This window comes from Herpailurus yagouaroundi, unplaced genomic scaffold (genome assembly GCF_014898765.1).
Source record: "Herpailurus yagouaroundi ecotype Mexico unplaced genomic scaffold, PumYag 140, whole genome shotgun sequence".
NCBI classification, from domain to species: domain Eukaryota; kingdom Metazoa; phylum Chordata; class Mammalia; order Carnivora; family Felidae; genus Herpailurus; species Herpailurus yagouaroundi.
Window position 1 is genome coordinate 76,777,049 of NW_024412395.1, and position 12,429 is coordinate 76,789,477.

The 12,429-nt window shown below is 33.2% G+C and overlaps 1 protein-coding gene across 3 annotated transcripts in view; it reads right to left on the reverse strand.

Moving 5' to 3' along the window:
- BOLL (boule RNA binding protein) overlaps positions 1-12,429 on the reverse strand; it is a 72,039-nt gene that overhangs the window by 25,587 nt on the left and 34,023 nt on the right. Inside the window, exon 11 of one of the 3 annotated variants that reach the window (XR_005790451.1) lies at positions 4,901-5,036. Coding sequence is in view for 2 of the 3 variants with exons in the window: in XM_040475775.1 (XP_040331709.1) it covers positions 5,013-5,036 (24 nt within the window). In the remaining variant the exon portion in view is untranslated. Of the gene's footprint in view, positions 1-4,705; positions 5,037-12,429 lie in introns of those variants that run through there. The other 2 variants (XM_040475775.1, XM_040475774.1) reach the window with 2 other exon arrangements.

A 12,429-nucleotide genomic window follows, 5' to 3' on the forward strand; every position in this document is an offset into this window, starting at 1 on the left:
TAGACACAAAGGTAAGTAACTCTTTTCCTGATCGTCATCTTTTAAAATTTCCTTTTATAATCTTTATTTTAAAGCAAAAGAAATTGAAGATTAAAGGATGTAATATTCCACGTTAAGCAAAAGCTATCTTGGCTTTCTTCCAAAATGCTCACTCTGTTATTGGGAACCACTGTGAGAAACGTGGAACTTTGAGTACCAATGAGTTCAGAAATAAAAGGACAGAATCTGTGAAAACTAAGGATTATACTCTCTTAAGCATGAATTAGCTACTTGTAAGCTGGATTCCTTAAGCCAAAACATCTTTCTCCACATTGCCTGATTTTTTTTCATATTAGATTACACTGTTGGAAATTCTATCAAATCAGATTGTTTGGGTTAATAGGAATTCTCTTTATTCCTGTTCTTAGGCAAGTCAAGGCCAGGAAAGATCCTTTTTTTTCCTCTTGCCATTATTCCCCAAATCTAGAAGTCAGGTTAGTATTACTAGGTTTATATATTTAGGCCAGTATAGATAGCTGTTATAGGAATATGCTGTGAATTTAAACATCATTAAATATGTTGAAGCTGGGAAAAACTCTTCCAAAATTAAGTGTATCTGATTGCATTTCTTTTCTTTCAGTTTAGAGCCACATGTGAAAATGAAACCATAAATAATGACTACACAGTAAATATCCTTAAACCCTACCATTTTAAGTACAAGAAAGTTAATTGAGTTGGGTGGATAATAAAAGAGTCAGGGTCTCTAAAAATCTGGAGAAATTCTATACAAAATACAAAATAGAGGTCCCTCAGAATGCTAATAGCCAGAATGGGGGAAAACCAGATGGAGGTCTTTCTCTTTGTTAGCACACTCAGGTTTTTGTTTTTGTTTTAAGTGATTCAAACAACAAGGACATGGTACTTGGAAAACAAGTTGGAAAGTAGATATTCAGATGAATACACAAGGAATTCTTTCCAGATTGGAAGAGGACAACTGGTAGACTTAGGGAATTCATGGGACAGGAAGAGTATAGTTGGAGATTTAGCTTGGAATTTACCAAAGGGAAAACTCCTTTTTAAAGTATTGAAACCTATCAAAGACAAAGATCTAGAGGAAATGCCACAGAACTTGATAATGGTGAGTAAGGGGAAGAAAATGCTAAGAGCTTTGAGACACTTTGAAGACTTTATACTTTAGAGGAGAATCTTGACTCTCTTATAAAACAAAATAGCAACACAAAAAATTATCATCTTCTCAAAAGCATTACTTTCCCCAGGAAAGAAAAATTCTGAGAGATGTATTTTATCCTCTTTTTCATAAAGGAAGACATAAAGAAAAAAGAGTCTAATCAAAGGACATTCTTATTAGAAATCCTCTCTCTAGGCCTACGGGTATACTGGGATCTTGTAGGACGTCCAAAAGTGTGAGGATCTAGGGCTCTCCAAATTTTCTCTGATGAGAAACAAAAACCAGTCAGTAAAAGGGTTGAAGTGAGGAAAAAAACTGTTAGCAGGTAAGGAAGGGGAGGGATTTAGTTCCTAGGTATAGAATGGCAGCTTCCCATAGCCTTGTTTTCCAAAGGAAAAAAGTACACCAAGATGTTTGATTCATATCCTCTTTAGAGAAATACTAAATGACATTGACTCGTGGGTATATACCTTGACAGAAATGCAAAACTGAGATTAACACATACTAGCCTCACTAAAATTATGTACCAAAATATTAGTAAATAATCAAGTATTGGCTTCTTTTAACTAAGAAATACGCATCAAATGAGTAAAACTGACAAATCGGTAGATGGAAAAATTTTTAATTACATGTTTTAAAAACAAGTCAGATGTCAATATGGTATCACTTACTAGCTTAAATAAAATGTTTTAATGACTATTCAGCCTGTTACTGTGTATCTTAACTTCAATACAGTCAGCCTTGGTAATATATTAGTTGATCCTATTTTAAGCAGCATAACTAAAAAGAATGATAAAACTGGAAAACTTTAATCTGTTAGTTTACAAATTTAAAATTGATGCCTGTTATTTTATTTCTAGATTCTGACAGGTCACAAAGTAGGTATCAAGGTAACCATGAAACTAGTATAACAGAAAACTGAAGGATTATATTACATGGAAAGGACAAAAATGACAATGTGAAATAAAACAAGTGGTCTTGAATGGCACTTGATTTTTGAGAGGAATCATGAGAATGCAGAAAGTATCAGTAAATTTATGCAATACATAAAAGCAAAGAGACAAAAACACATAGAGCATGTGAAACAAACAGCAATAACTGTAGCTGCTAATCAGAGAGTGGTACTAAACATGGAAGAACAGAAGCTGGTAGCATATTTTTTTAGGAATTTATGCACTAGGAATGAAAACACTGAATAGAGTTGAAAGAAACAGCACCAATTATGATTATTATGCCCATCTTTTTTGAAAAATTTGCCTCTTTCTACTGAAGTCTATAGAGATTTCAGAATAAATTTTAGTCAAAGTATAGGTCTAGGGGCCAGCAATTTACTATTTTAACAACAGGGCATGTTGAAACATGATATCAAAGTTGGATTGAATGCCCCTGTAAAGTCTTTTCTAGTCCTTTGATTCTACATTATAATACTATCCAAGCACTACTTCTGAGAGAGATACAAAGATTTTTTGTGTATGTGACCCCAATTCATTATTTTTCTTAAATACACCACAAACCCATGAAACACACTCCTACGTCTGGGACTTATGTATAAATTTGTTTGAAAATATTGTACTGTCATTATTGGCAGAAATTTATAAAGCATTGTTACAAACTAAATCATACCTCTTTTTCTAAGCCATTCTTGTGAAATTGGCTGACAGGAAAGAAATTAAAGTCTTAATTTTCCAAGATCCTTTATTTTTTGACATGCTACCATCTTTCTATCTCTGATTATATTAGAGATTTGGGGAAAACAGGTTGCAAAGTTATTTGTGATTTTGGTACATGTGATGATACTAATATTTGTATTATCCATTTCACTCTAACCCTGTGAATTTCCTCAGATGTCTTCAGATTGGCCTTTCAAAATAGAACTAAATAGAAACTTTTCAAATTTATCTATAGATGATATACTACAAAAAAGAGAAAAATAAAATGGCTTTTACTTAGTTATATAAGGAGAATTTTTATCCTCTCAATCTGGTTTTAGAAATAACCTGTTTGGGCTATCAAACTAGGTCGTAAAGAAAGTTGATGATGTCCTCCATATATTCTGGTTGACAGTGATTTCCACAGTTTTAATTAGCTTCACAAAATGAAGCTAAATTCTAAGAAAGTATGTATATGAATTGTATGTATATATAATGTGTATGTGTATATAATCTATATGTGTGTGTGTGTGTACGTAGTATATGTGTGTACACAGATCTCTATAGTTTTGTGGAAGAAACACACTTGGGTATCAATTATTATCAAAATTCCTTATCCAATAATAAATCATTAACTTTTATTAACAGTCCAGGATTTGTTTAGCATCATGTTAAACATTTTGAAAATCAAGGAGAGTGCTATTAAAATATCTCTAACATCAGTGGTTAATCATTTTTACTTACAGAACAAAAACTTTTGAAATTTCATTGTGGGACTTATTAGTCTATTTATATTTCTAAAAACAGAATAATTAATGTGCATGGAATACCTGTAGGCTAATATATAATCATATAGTCCTACTGTTCATTATGGTTTCAAAAGAAACACCTTATTTGACTCATCAGGAAAATCTTTGGGATCTAAGTCTTATTATTTCTGCTTATGCTGTTGAACATGTAATACATTTGGGCATAGAAAAGGAGAGAGGAGAGATAAATTAGGGTAATGCCAATATTTATGGATTTTCCTCTTCTCACCTAAAATTAGGAAGTCAAGTAAAAGAATTGCAAATGAATGTAAAGTGGATTTTTTTATACTATTACAGAAATTACAGTGATGAAAACAATTTGTAACTTTTGAACAATGGCTTTTCCTCCCTACCTATTTTCTAATTTTATAATAAGATTGGCTTTAGAATCAGAATTTAAAGTTTTCCTTTGGTGTAAGAAATAGCTTTGCTTTTTATGAAAATAACTGTCTTTTAAAATATTAATAACATATAATTGAATATATTGGTAACACATAAGAATAAAAAGTCAAAATATTAAAGCAGTAGAGGATACCAAAATATAGTGGGGTATCAGTCAGTATTATGGGATGTCAGAGGTGAGCCCTTCTTTTATCAAAACAATTCTAGGTGAACCGTATTATATAAATTTGGGTACCAAATGGCTTATATTATAAAAGGCTTCAGCATTATCACAAATATTAGAGTAAAAATTTAATATAGTCAAATTAATCATATGAAAAGTTAAGAAAACTGATCATGTTGAAGTGTTTCTAATATTTGGAAAATGTTATAAAAAAGTATAAATATTACTCAAATTTTGAAAACCATGGCAGAAGCAAAATTAAATAAGGAATAGCAATAATAAATAAAAACTCAGTCAAAAACATATTAAATGACAAAATAGCCAGTATTAGAACTGAATCATTAAGATCAAATGTACTTATACCACAAGGCATGAAAGTATTAAAAATTCTATTAGCATTAGAGAGGACTCTTATCCTAAATACTAAAATAAATAGTAATGACTATTAAATATTACTCCTAAAAGATTGAGAGGAAAAGAAATAACACAAAGCAGAGAAAATGAAAGACACCTCACTATTCCCAATGTGGTTATTATTTATGGAATGGATAAAACATGTAGAAAATGTCACTACAGTTAGATTAACACATAAACAAACCAACATGCCACAACTACCTAAATAGTTTTGTAGAACAGCTGAAAAAGCAAATTTCATCGAATTTAGACAGCTTATAATGGAATAAATAAGTATGGCGAGGTATTAACTAACCCTAAGTGTCACAATGGGCAGCTTCTAGACGGTTCGTTGAAGCTGGATCTTGGCCACACAAGGATCATTGGACAAGAAATCAGTTGAGCTGGACTAGAGCTGCCCAGTTGTCTTAATAATGAATGCTCCACACTGTCTGTTAAGTAAAAAGAGAGAAAATATAGATCAGAAATGAACAGGAAAGAAAAAACAAATTAGAGTAAATGAATGTAGGACATCAATGAACATTTACACAATACTTGCAGAACATGTGTACTAATTTTATTGAATATTAAGAAGTGAGAGAAGTTGAATAGTATCAGTCCTCCAACTTTGTTCTTTCCCTTTAACACTGTGATGGCTATTCTGGGTTTTTTGCCTTTCCATGTAAACTTTAAAATCAGCTTGTCAATATCCACGAAATAACTTGCCGAGATTTTGACTAGGATTCTGTTGAACCTGTAGATAAAGTTGGGAAGAATTGACATCTTGACAATATGATGTCTTCCTATCCATACACATGGACTATTTCTCCATTTATTTAATTCTTTGATTTCTTTTATCATAGTTTTATACTTTTTCTCATCTAGATCTTGTACACATTTTGTTAGATTTATACCTAAGTATTTCATTTTTAATTTATTGCTGGTAAGCAGAAAAGCAATTGACTTTTGCATATTAACCGTGTATCCTACAGCCTTGCTATAATTGCTTATTAGTTCCAGAAGTTTCTTGGTCAATTCTTTTGGATTTTCTACATAGACAATCATGTCATCTGCAAACAAAGGCAGTTTTATTTCTGCCTTCCCAATCTGTATACTTTTGTTTCCTTTTCTTGTCTTTCTGCATTAGCTAGGACTTCCAGTACAGTGTTGAAATGGAGAAATGAAATGGACATTCTTGCCTTGTTCCCCATTACTAATTTTAATACATTTAAAAACACCTTTGAGTCCACCAAGTATTCACACAAGAAAAATTTTTTTTTAATGTAACATTACATTACAAGCAAATTAGGATTAGGAAAAGACTATAGGCTCAGCTGAATGTAATCTTAAGGGTGGTCTTACTAACTATACATACAGCACTTCAAATATTATTTTTCAAGTGTAATGTTCAATAAATGCTTGGTGAAATGAACTACTGAGAATGAAAATGTTACTTAAAACTTGTCATATGGTAGAGTCCATATGACATGTTTATGCAAGGGCCAACTTATTTATGTGATTTATTAATTAGCTAATGGCCCATAGTTCATTTAGATTCTGCCAGATTTGACAGTACCTACAAATATGAGCAAAACCAGTAATGTATAGTTTTTGTCCATAATAATTTAAAGTTTTATTTTAGCTATAGTTTTTATTTCAATCTCAATTAAATCTTTGTCAAGATTAGACGGGTAAACAAACTGATTTGACTTTGACTCTTTTTAAAGAAACTTTCTTGGGGCGCCTGGGTGGCGCAGTCGGTTGAGCGTCCGACTTCAGCCAGGTCACGATCTCGTGGTCCGTGAGTTCGAGCCCCGCGTCGGGCTCTGGGCTGATGGCTCAGAGCCTGGAGCCTGTTTCCAATTCTGTGTCTCCCTCTCTCTCTGCCCCTCCCCCATTCATGCTCTGTCTCTCTCTGTTCCAAAAATAAAAAAATAAACGTTGAAAAAAAAAATAAACTTTCTTAAAGAGCATTCAAAAAAGGAAAAAAAAAAAAACCCAACAGATAGAAAGTGAAAATAAAGGAGTTGAGGTAATCTGCAGGTAGTATACGCACAAGGAAATGATGTAAATTGGTATATATGAAAAAGACCAAATTGACAGTATAAAAGAGAAAATATATCCTATAAATATTTTTCAAGTAAAAATTGTTTTAGCCAATTTTTAAAGTTGAGAGAGGAGGGTTTTAAATAAATCCTGGTTAAAATTTTCAGAATGACATAAAGGTCTTTTCCTTAAAGGTTTACAACATGAAACAGGAGGCTTTTTCCATCTTGCAATGAAAAGCTAATAGAGTTCAGGTTAAGAACATTTCATTGCAGAAAGAATGAAGGAAGATAAGGTGGTTAGCAGTTTGCAAATACTTTAAGATCTGTCCCTAATGTGTTTATTCTGAAGTTTTAAAGATCAGCAACAATTACATGCTTTTAAACAATACTGTTTCATGAAAGGTATAACTAAAGTCTGAAGTATTCAAGAAAGAATGGCTAAGTGAATATATAAGAGATTTCAGTGTATTTTATCTGATTTAGTTGTGTGGAGAAAACTAACTCAAACTGATAGAAACTTATCTTAAGTCTGAGTAATGGAAAAGTAAGCAAAAATAACTGCTTTGGTAATGCAAAGCTACAGAAGACATTTCTAAGTGGACCACTAATGTACAGCATTACTATACTGTGACTATAATGTAGGTGACTATAATTAATAATACTGTATTGCATATTGGAAAGCTGCTGAGAAAGTAGATCTTAAGAAATTTCTTACCACAAGGAAAAAATTTGTTAAGTATGTGAAGTTTTGTGGATGTTAACTAGACTTACTGTGATGACCATTTCATAATATATACATATACTGTACACCTGAAACTAATAATGTTATATGTCAATTATATCTCATTGCTATTTCTGTCACATATTACTTATTGTGTTGTTCTCAGATGTTTTGTGGTTTTTGCCTTCATAAAATTTTCTCCTGAGATCATCATCAGCTAAGATGTTTGGTAATATTTACATGCGTGGGAAAAAAAATGGAAGAGTAGAGAGTGGTCTTAGCTCATGCTGTGGTTTGAGAAGGAGTAGGCGTTGTCTTGCCCAGGACAGAGAGCCCTTAGGCATCATCATCTAGGCTATAACAACCTTTTGTTGCCATTTCAGTAGGCAACTCTGCCTATTAGGAGTCAGTCTCTCAATACTTCCACCCTGCACAATGCTCTCCTTTCTTATACATAATTCATTATAGCCAGTGACATTTGTTCAGGACCACTTTATTGAATTTATAGAGATATATGTTGTGACCAAAATATTACCAACTTTTGTAAATGTTAGAAAAGAAATAGCTTTCTCTTTGCAAGGCACAAAATTCAATATGTATTATTTATATATGTCTTTAGATCTTATTTATCCAAACATGAGTTATGATTATGATATTAAAGTTTCCTATCACAGCTGTGTTTCTTTCTCTTGGTATTTCTAACAGTTTTTACTTTGTATATATTTTTTAAGTTTTTAAATTTTTATTAAGTAATCTCTACACCCAAGATGAGCTTGAATTCATGATCTCGAGATCAAGAGTCGCATGCTCTTCTGACTGAGCCAGGCAGGCAACCCTACTTTATAGTTTTGATGTTACATTATTAGACTTACTTATTCATTTTAGATTTAACTTTTTATCACAACAAACTAATCTTCCCTGTCTTGTTTAATGCTTTTTACTTTGAAATTTACTTTCTTATTAGTATCATCTTGGGTTTTTCCTACTATTGTTCACATTTGCCTGATATATCTTGGCTTGAAACAATCTGGAGTACATAGCACTTTTGAAATTAATTTTTATTTTTGTTAAAGTAACTATAGGGGTGCCTGGGTGGCTCAGTCAGTTAAGTGTCTGACTTTGGCTCAGGTCATGATCTCATGGGTTGTGAGTTTGAGCCCTGCATCAGGGTTTGTGTTGACATTGTGGAGCCTGCTAGGGATTCTCTCTCTCTCCCTCTCTCTGCCCCTCCGTGCTCATGCTCTCTAAATAAATAAATAAATAATAAGGTAATTACATAGTTAGTTTTAAAAATCGAATAGTGGTTAAAGGGAAAAATGGCTTCAACACATTAGCCCTCCCCTGCCACTCCACTCCTGTCCCACTTCACTTTTTCAGAGATGGCCACATTGACTTGTTTAAGTTGTTTCTTCTAGTATTTGTTTCCCTATTTCTATCTATATTAACTGAACAATTTCATTCATTATTTAACGACTTCTTTATGGTAGATAAGGATTTTAACTCTTTTATATCTTTTATTACATCTCTTTTATTGCCTTGCCCATCCTTTTTATATCATAAGTTTTGCTTAAATTTGTTATTTTTTTTCTAAAATTTTTTTTAACGTTTATTTATTTTTGAGACAGAGACAGGGCATGAACGGGGGAGGGGCAGATAGAGAGGGAGACACAGAATCGGAAGCAGGCTCCTGGCTCTGAGCCATCATCCCAGAGCCTGACGCGGGGCTTGAACTCACGTACTGCGAGATCGTGACCTGAGCTGAAGTTGGATGCTTACCCGACTGAGCCACCCAGGCGCCCCAAATTTGTTAATTATTTTAATTATTATGCTTAAGTAAATATTACTCACTAATAAGCCAAGTGGTGCATTATAATTACATTTTCTTTCTTGAACACCTTTTGGGTTTTCACTAATTTCTTCATTTCCCCCATTCATTTAGTTTTATTCAGACCTAAAGTCAAGTCTCTCCATATCTTTAAACAGCTCTGTAAGATACTTAATACAAGTTACTACACAAATAAAACTTATTTTTCCTGCAGAGAACAATCTAATTCTGGACTGATTGCTCTTTAAACCATCTAAACAGCCATCATCCCAAGACCTCTTTTTGTTTTCATCCTTAGCCTCTGCCTTGCATTAGATGTTTGTTTCATTTTCATTTTCTGCTTTTTTGTTTTTATCCCATGTCTTTTCCTAGTTTATTCTCTTGTTTTGGTGAAATACACATTTAGTAGCACCCCAAGAAAGGATGCACGTGAGGTAAATTGAGACTCTACTGTATGAAAATATATTTTTTCATTTATACTTGTCTATTATAGAATCCTAGATTAAAACTTTCATTAAATATTTTTAAAGCTTTGCTCCATTGTTTTCTAGCTTTCAGTGTTGCTGATTCTTAGTCTGTGATCTATTTTCTCGCTTAGGTTTATTTTTTAAATCCCTGCCATTCTGAAATTTCAGAATAATAAAAATAAAATTCAGAATAATGTGCCTGAACTGTGAGTCTTTTACAGCAATTGTGCGAAGTAGTTGGTAGGCCCTTTTATTTATTTATTTATTTATTTATTTATTTATTTATTTATTTAGAGAGGGCACAAGTGAGCTAGGAGCAGAGAGAGAGAGAGACACTCCCAGGAAGGGCAGAGGGAGAGAGGAGAGAGGGAGAGAGGGAGAGAGAGAGAGAAAGCCGGGCTCAACTGAAGCAGAGCTCATGTTTTACCTGATGGGGGCTCATGTTCATCTGATGTGGAGCTCGAGCTCACCTGATGCAGGGCTTACCCGATGTGGGACTTGAATTCATGAACCCGATGCAGGGCTTACCTGATGTGGTACTCAAACTCACAAACCATGATATCATTACCTGAGCCAAAATCAGATGCTTAACAACTGAGCCACCAAGGCGCCCCTAGGGCCTTTTAATCTAGAGATTCTTGTCCTTAACTTCCTAGGGAATTTTCTTGTGTTAACTTTTTGCTAATTTCCTTCAAACCATTTTCTTTTTCTGGAATTAATATTTGACTTCTTGGATCAATCTAATTTTATCTTTTTCTCTATTATTATTTACCTCTTTTTCTATTTTCTGAAAGCTTTTGATTGTAATGTTTAACCCTTTCACATTTGATTTATTTCAGCTACCTCATTAGTGTAAAAACTAATAAAATTTGAGTAAGGTATATAGTTAGGTTAAGAGGACATATTAGCGTTCATTTTCTCTACCAATGCCCTCCAGTCAAAGAACAGGAGGGTGAAGGATATACAGAAACTCTATTTATAACTTTTCTGTAAATCGGAAATTGCTTCAAAATACAAAGTTAAGGGGCGCCTGGGTGGCGCAGTCGGTTAAGCGTCCAACTTCAGCCAGGTCACGATCTCGCGGTCCGTGGCTTCGAGCCCCGCGTCGGGCTCTGGGCTGATGGCTCAGAGCCTGGAGCCTGTTTCCGATTCTGTGTCTCCCTCTCTCTCTGCCCCTCCCCCGTTCATGCTCTGTCTCTCTCTGTCCCCAAAATAAATAAAAAACGTTGAAAAAAAATACAAAGTTTAAAAAAAAGTTAAAAGGAGCAATATGTTTGATAAAAATGAAGTGTTTGCTAGGATGTCTATGCATGGAACACTTCTTATTTTCTCTTATCTTTAAGTGGATATTAATTATAGTTTGATATTTTCTTCTGCTCTCTGCATTATATGTTTCTTTCTGTTTATTATGATCTCTCATTCTGAAGGTTTTCTTCTAACGTGACTGTATATCCATATTTAAGGAAGAAGCACTAAAATCCTAATGGGAAGTTCTTTGTGTGTGGATAGTTTTATCAATGAGCTTTACTGTTAGGGATTTCATAGGGCCAGCTAAGTTTTTCTCTTGTTAGAAAGCATGCTTCTGTTAGACTCCTGGATCTGCTTATTTAGGTAATTTACTTCTCATGCTTAAAGTGATCAAGGTTAATAGTACCAGTAATCAGATATACTGGCATCTTGTATCCCTTGAAATGATACACTGAGAAGGGCACATCACTTCTGTGATATTTTTTCCCCAAATGCATAACTTCTATTTTTTTTTAGGTTTTATTTTTTTTTAAAGTAATTTCTATATCCAACGTGAGACTCAAATTTATAACCATGAGATCAAGAGTCACGTGCTGTACCAACTGAGCCAGCTAGGCACCCCTGCATAACTTCTTTTTAATCAAGAGAAAATACCAGACAAACTCATATTGACGGATTATCAACAAAATAACTGACCAGTAGTCTTTAAAAGTATCAAGGTCATGAAAGACAGGGAAAGACTGTAAATTTCACAGATTGGAGGAGAGTAGGAGAGATGACAAATTAATGTAATGTGGGATTCTTGGGTTAGATCCTGGAGCAGAAAAAGAACATTTGTGGAAAACTGGTGAAGTTTAAATAGTACTTGTAGTTTATAATATTATACTATTGCTAATTTTTGTTTTTCCTAATTGTTCTATGATTACATAAATTGTTAAATTAGGATAAGTTGGGTGAAGGGATACATAAACTCTTATTTTTTGCAACTTTTCTTTAACTCTAAAATTATTTAAAAATAAATGGTTAACAAAAAGTTAAAAGGACCAGGATGTTTGAAGGAGAGAAATGGATATTTCCCAGCATATTTATACATGGATTGTCTCTCATTAATTAGGCTTGAAGGATGGTGAATCCTTTTTGAATTTTAAATTCAAACAAATCAAGCATATTTTTATTTTTTTTTTACTATTAAAATGTGTGTTCATTCTTTTTGTCTTTTTCTGTATTCCTTTTGAGAGTTACTCCTTTTTTGGCTGGACTTGTGTCTGTTCTCTCTATTCTAGCATTTTATTTTTCATCATTTTATCCTTCATGTTATTTTCCTCTGTATTCTGGGAAGATTTCAAAAAATTCTTTCTACATCAAGGAATTATTTTTATGTAGTAATTACTGGTCCTTTACAGCCAAGACAAATTTGATTTTTTCCATCATATCAATAGTTTCATATGGTGTCTTCTTACACTGACTAGCAACCATTTCATCTTTCCTGTTTTTCAGTCTGTAATTACTAGGAACATGGGATATGTTTTTATAACT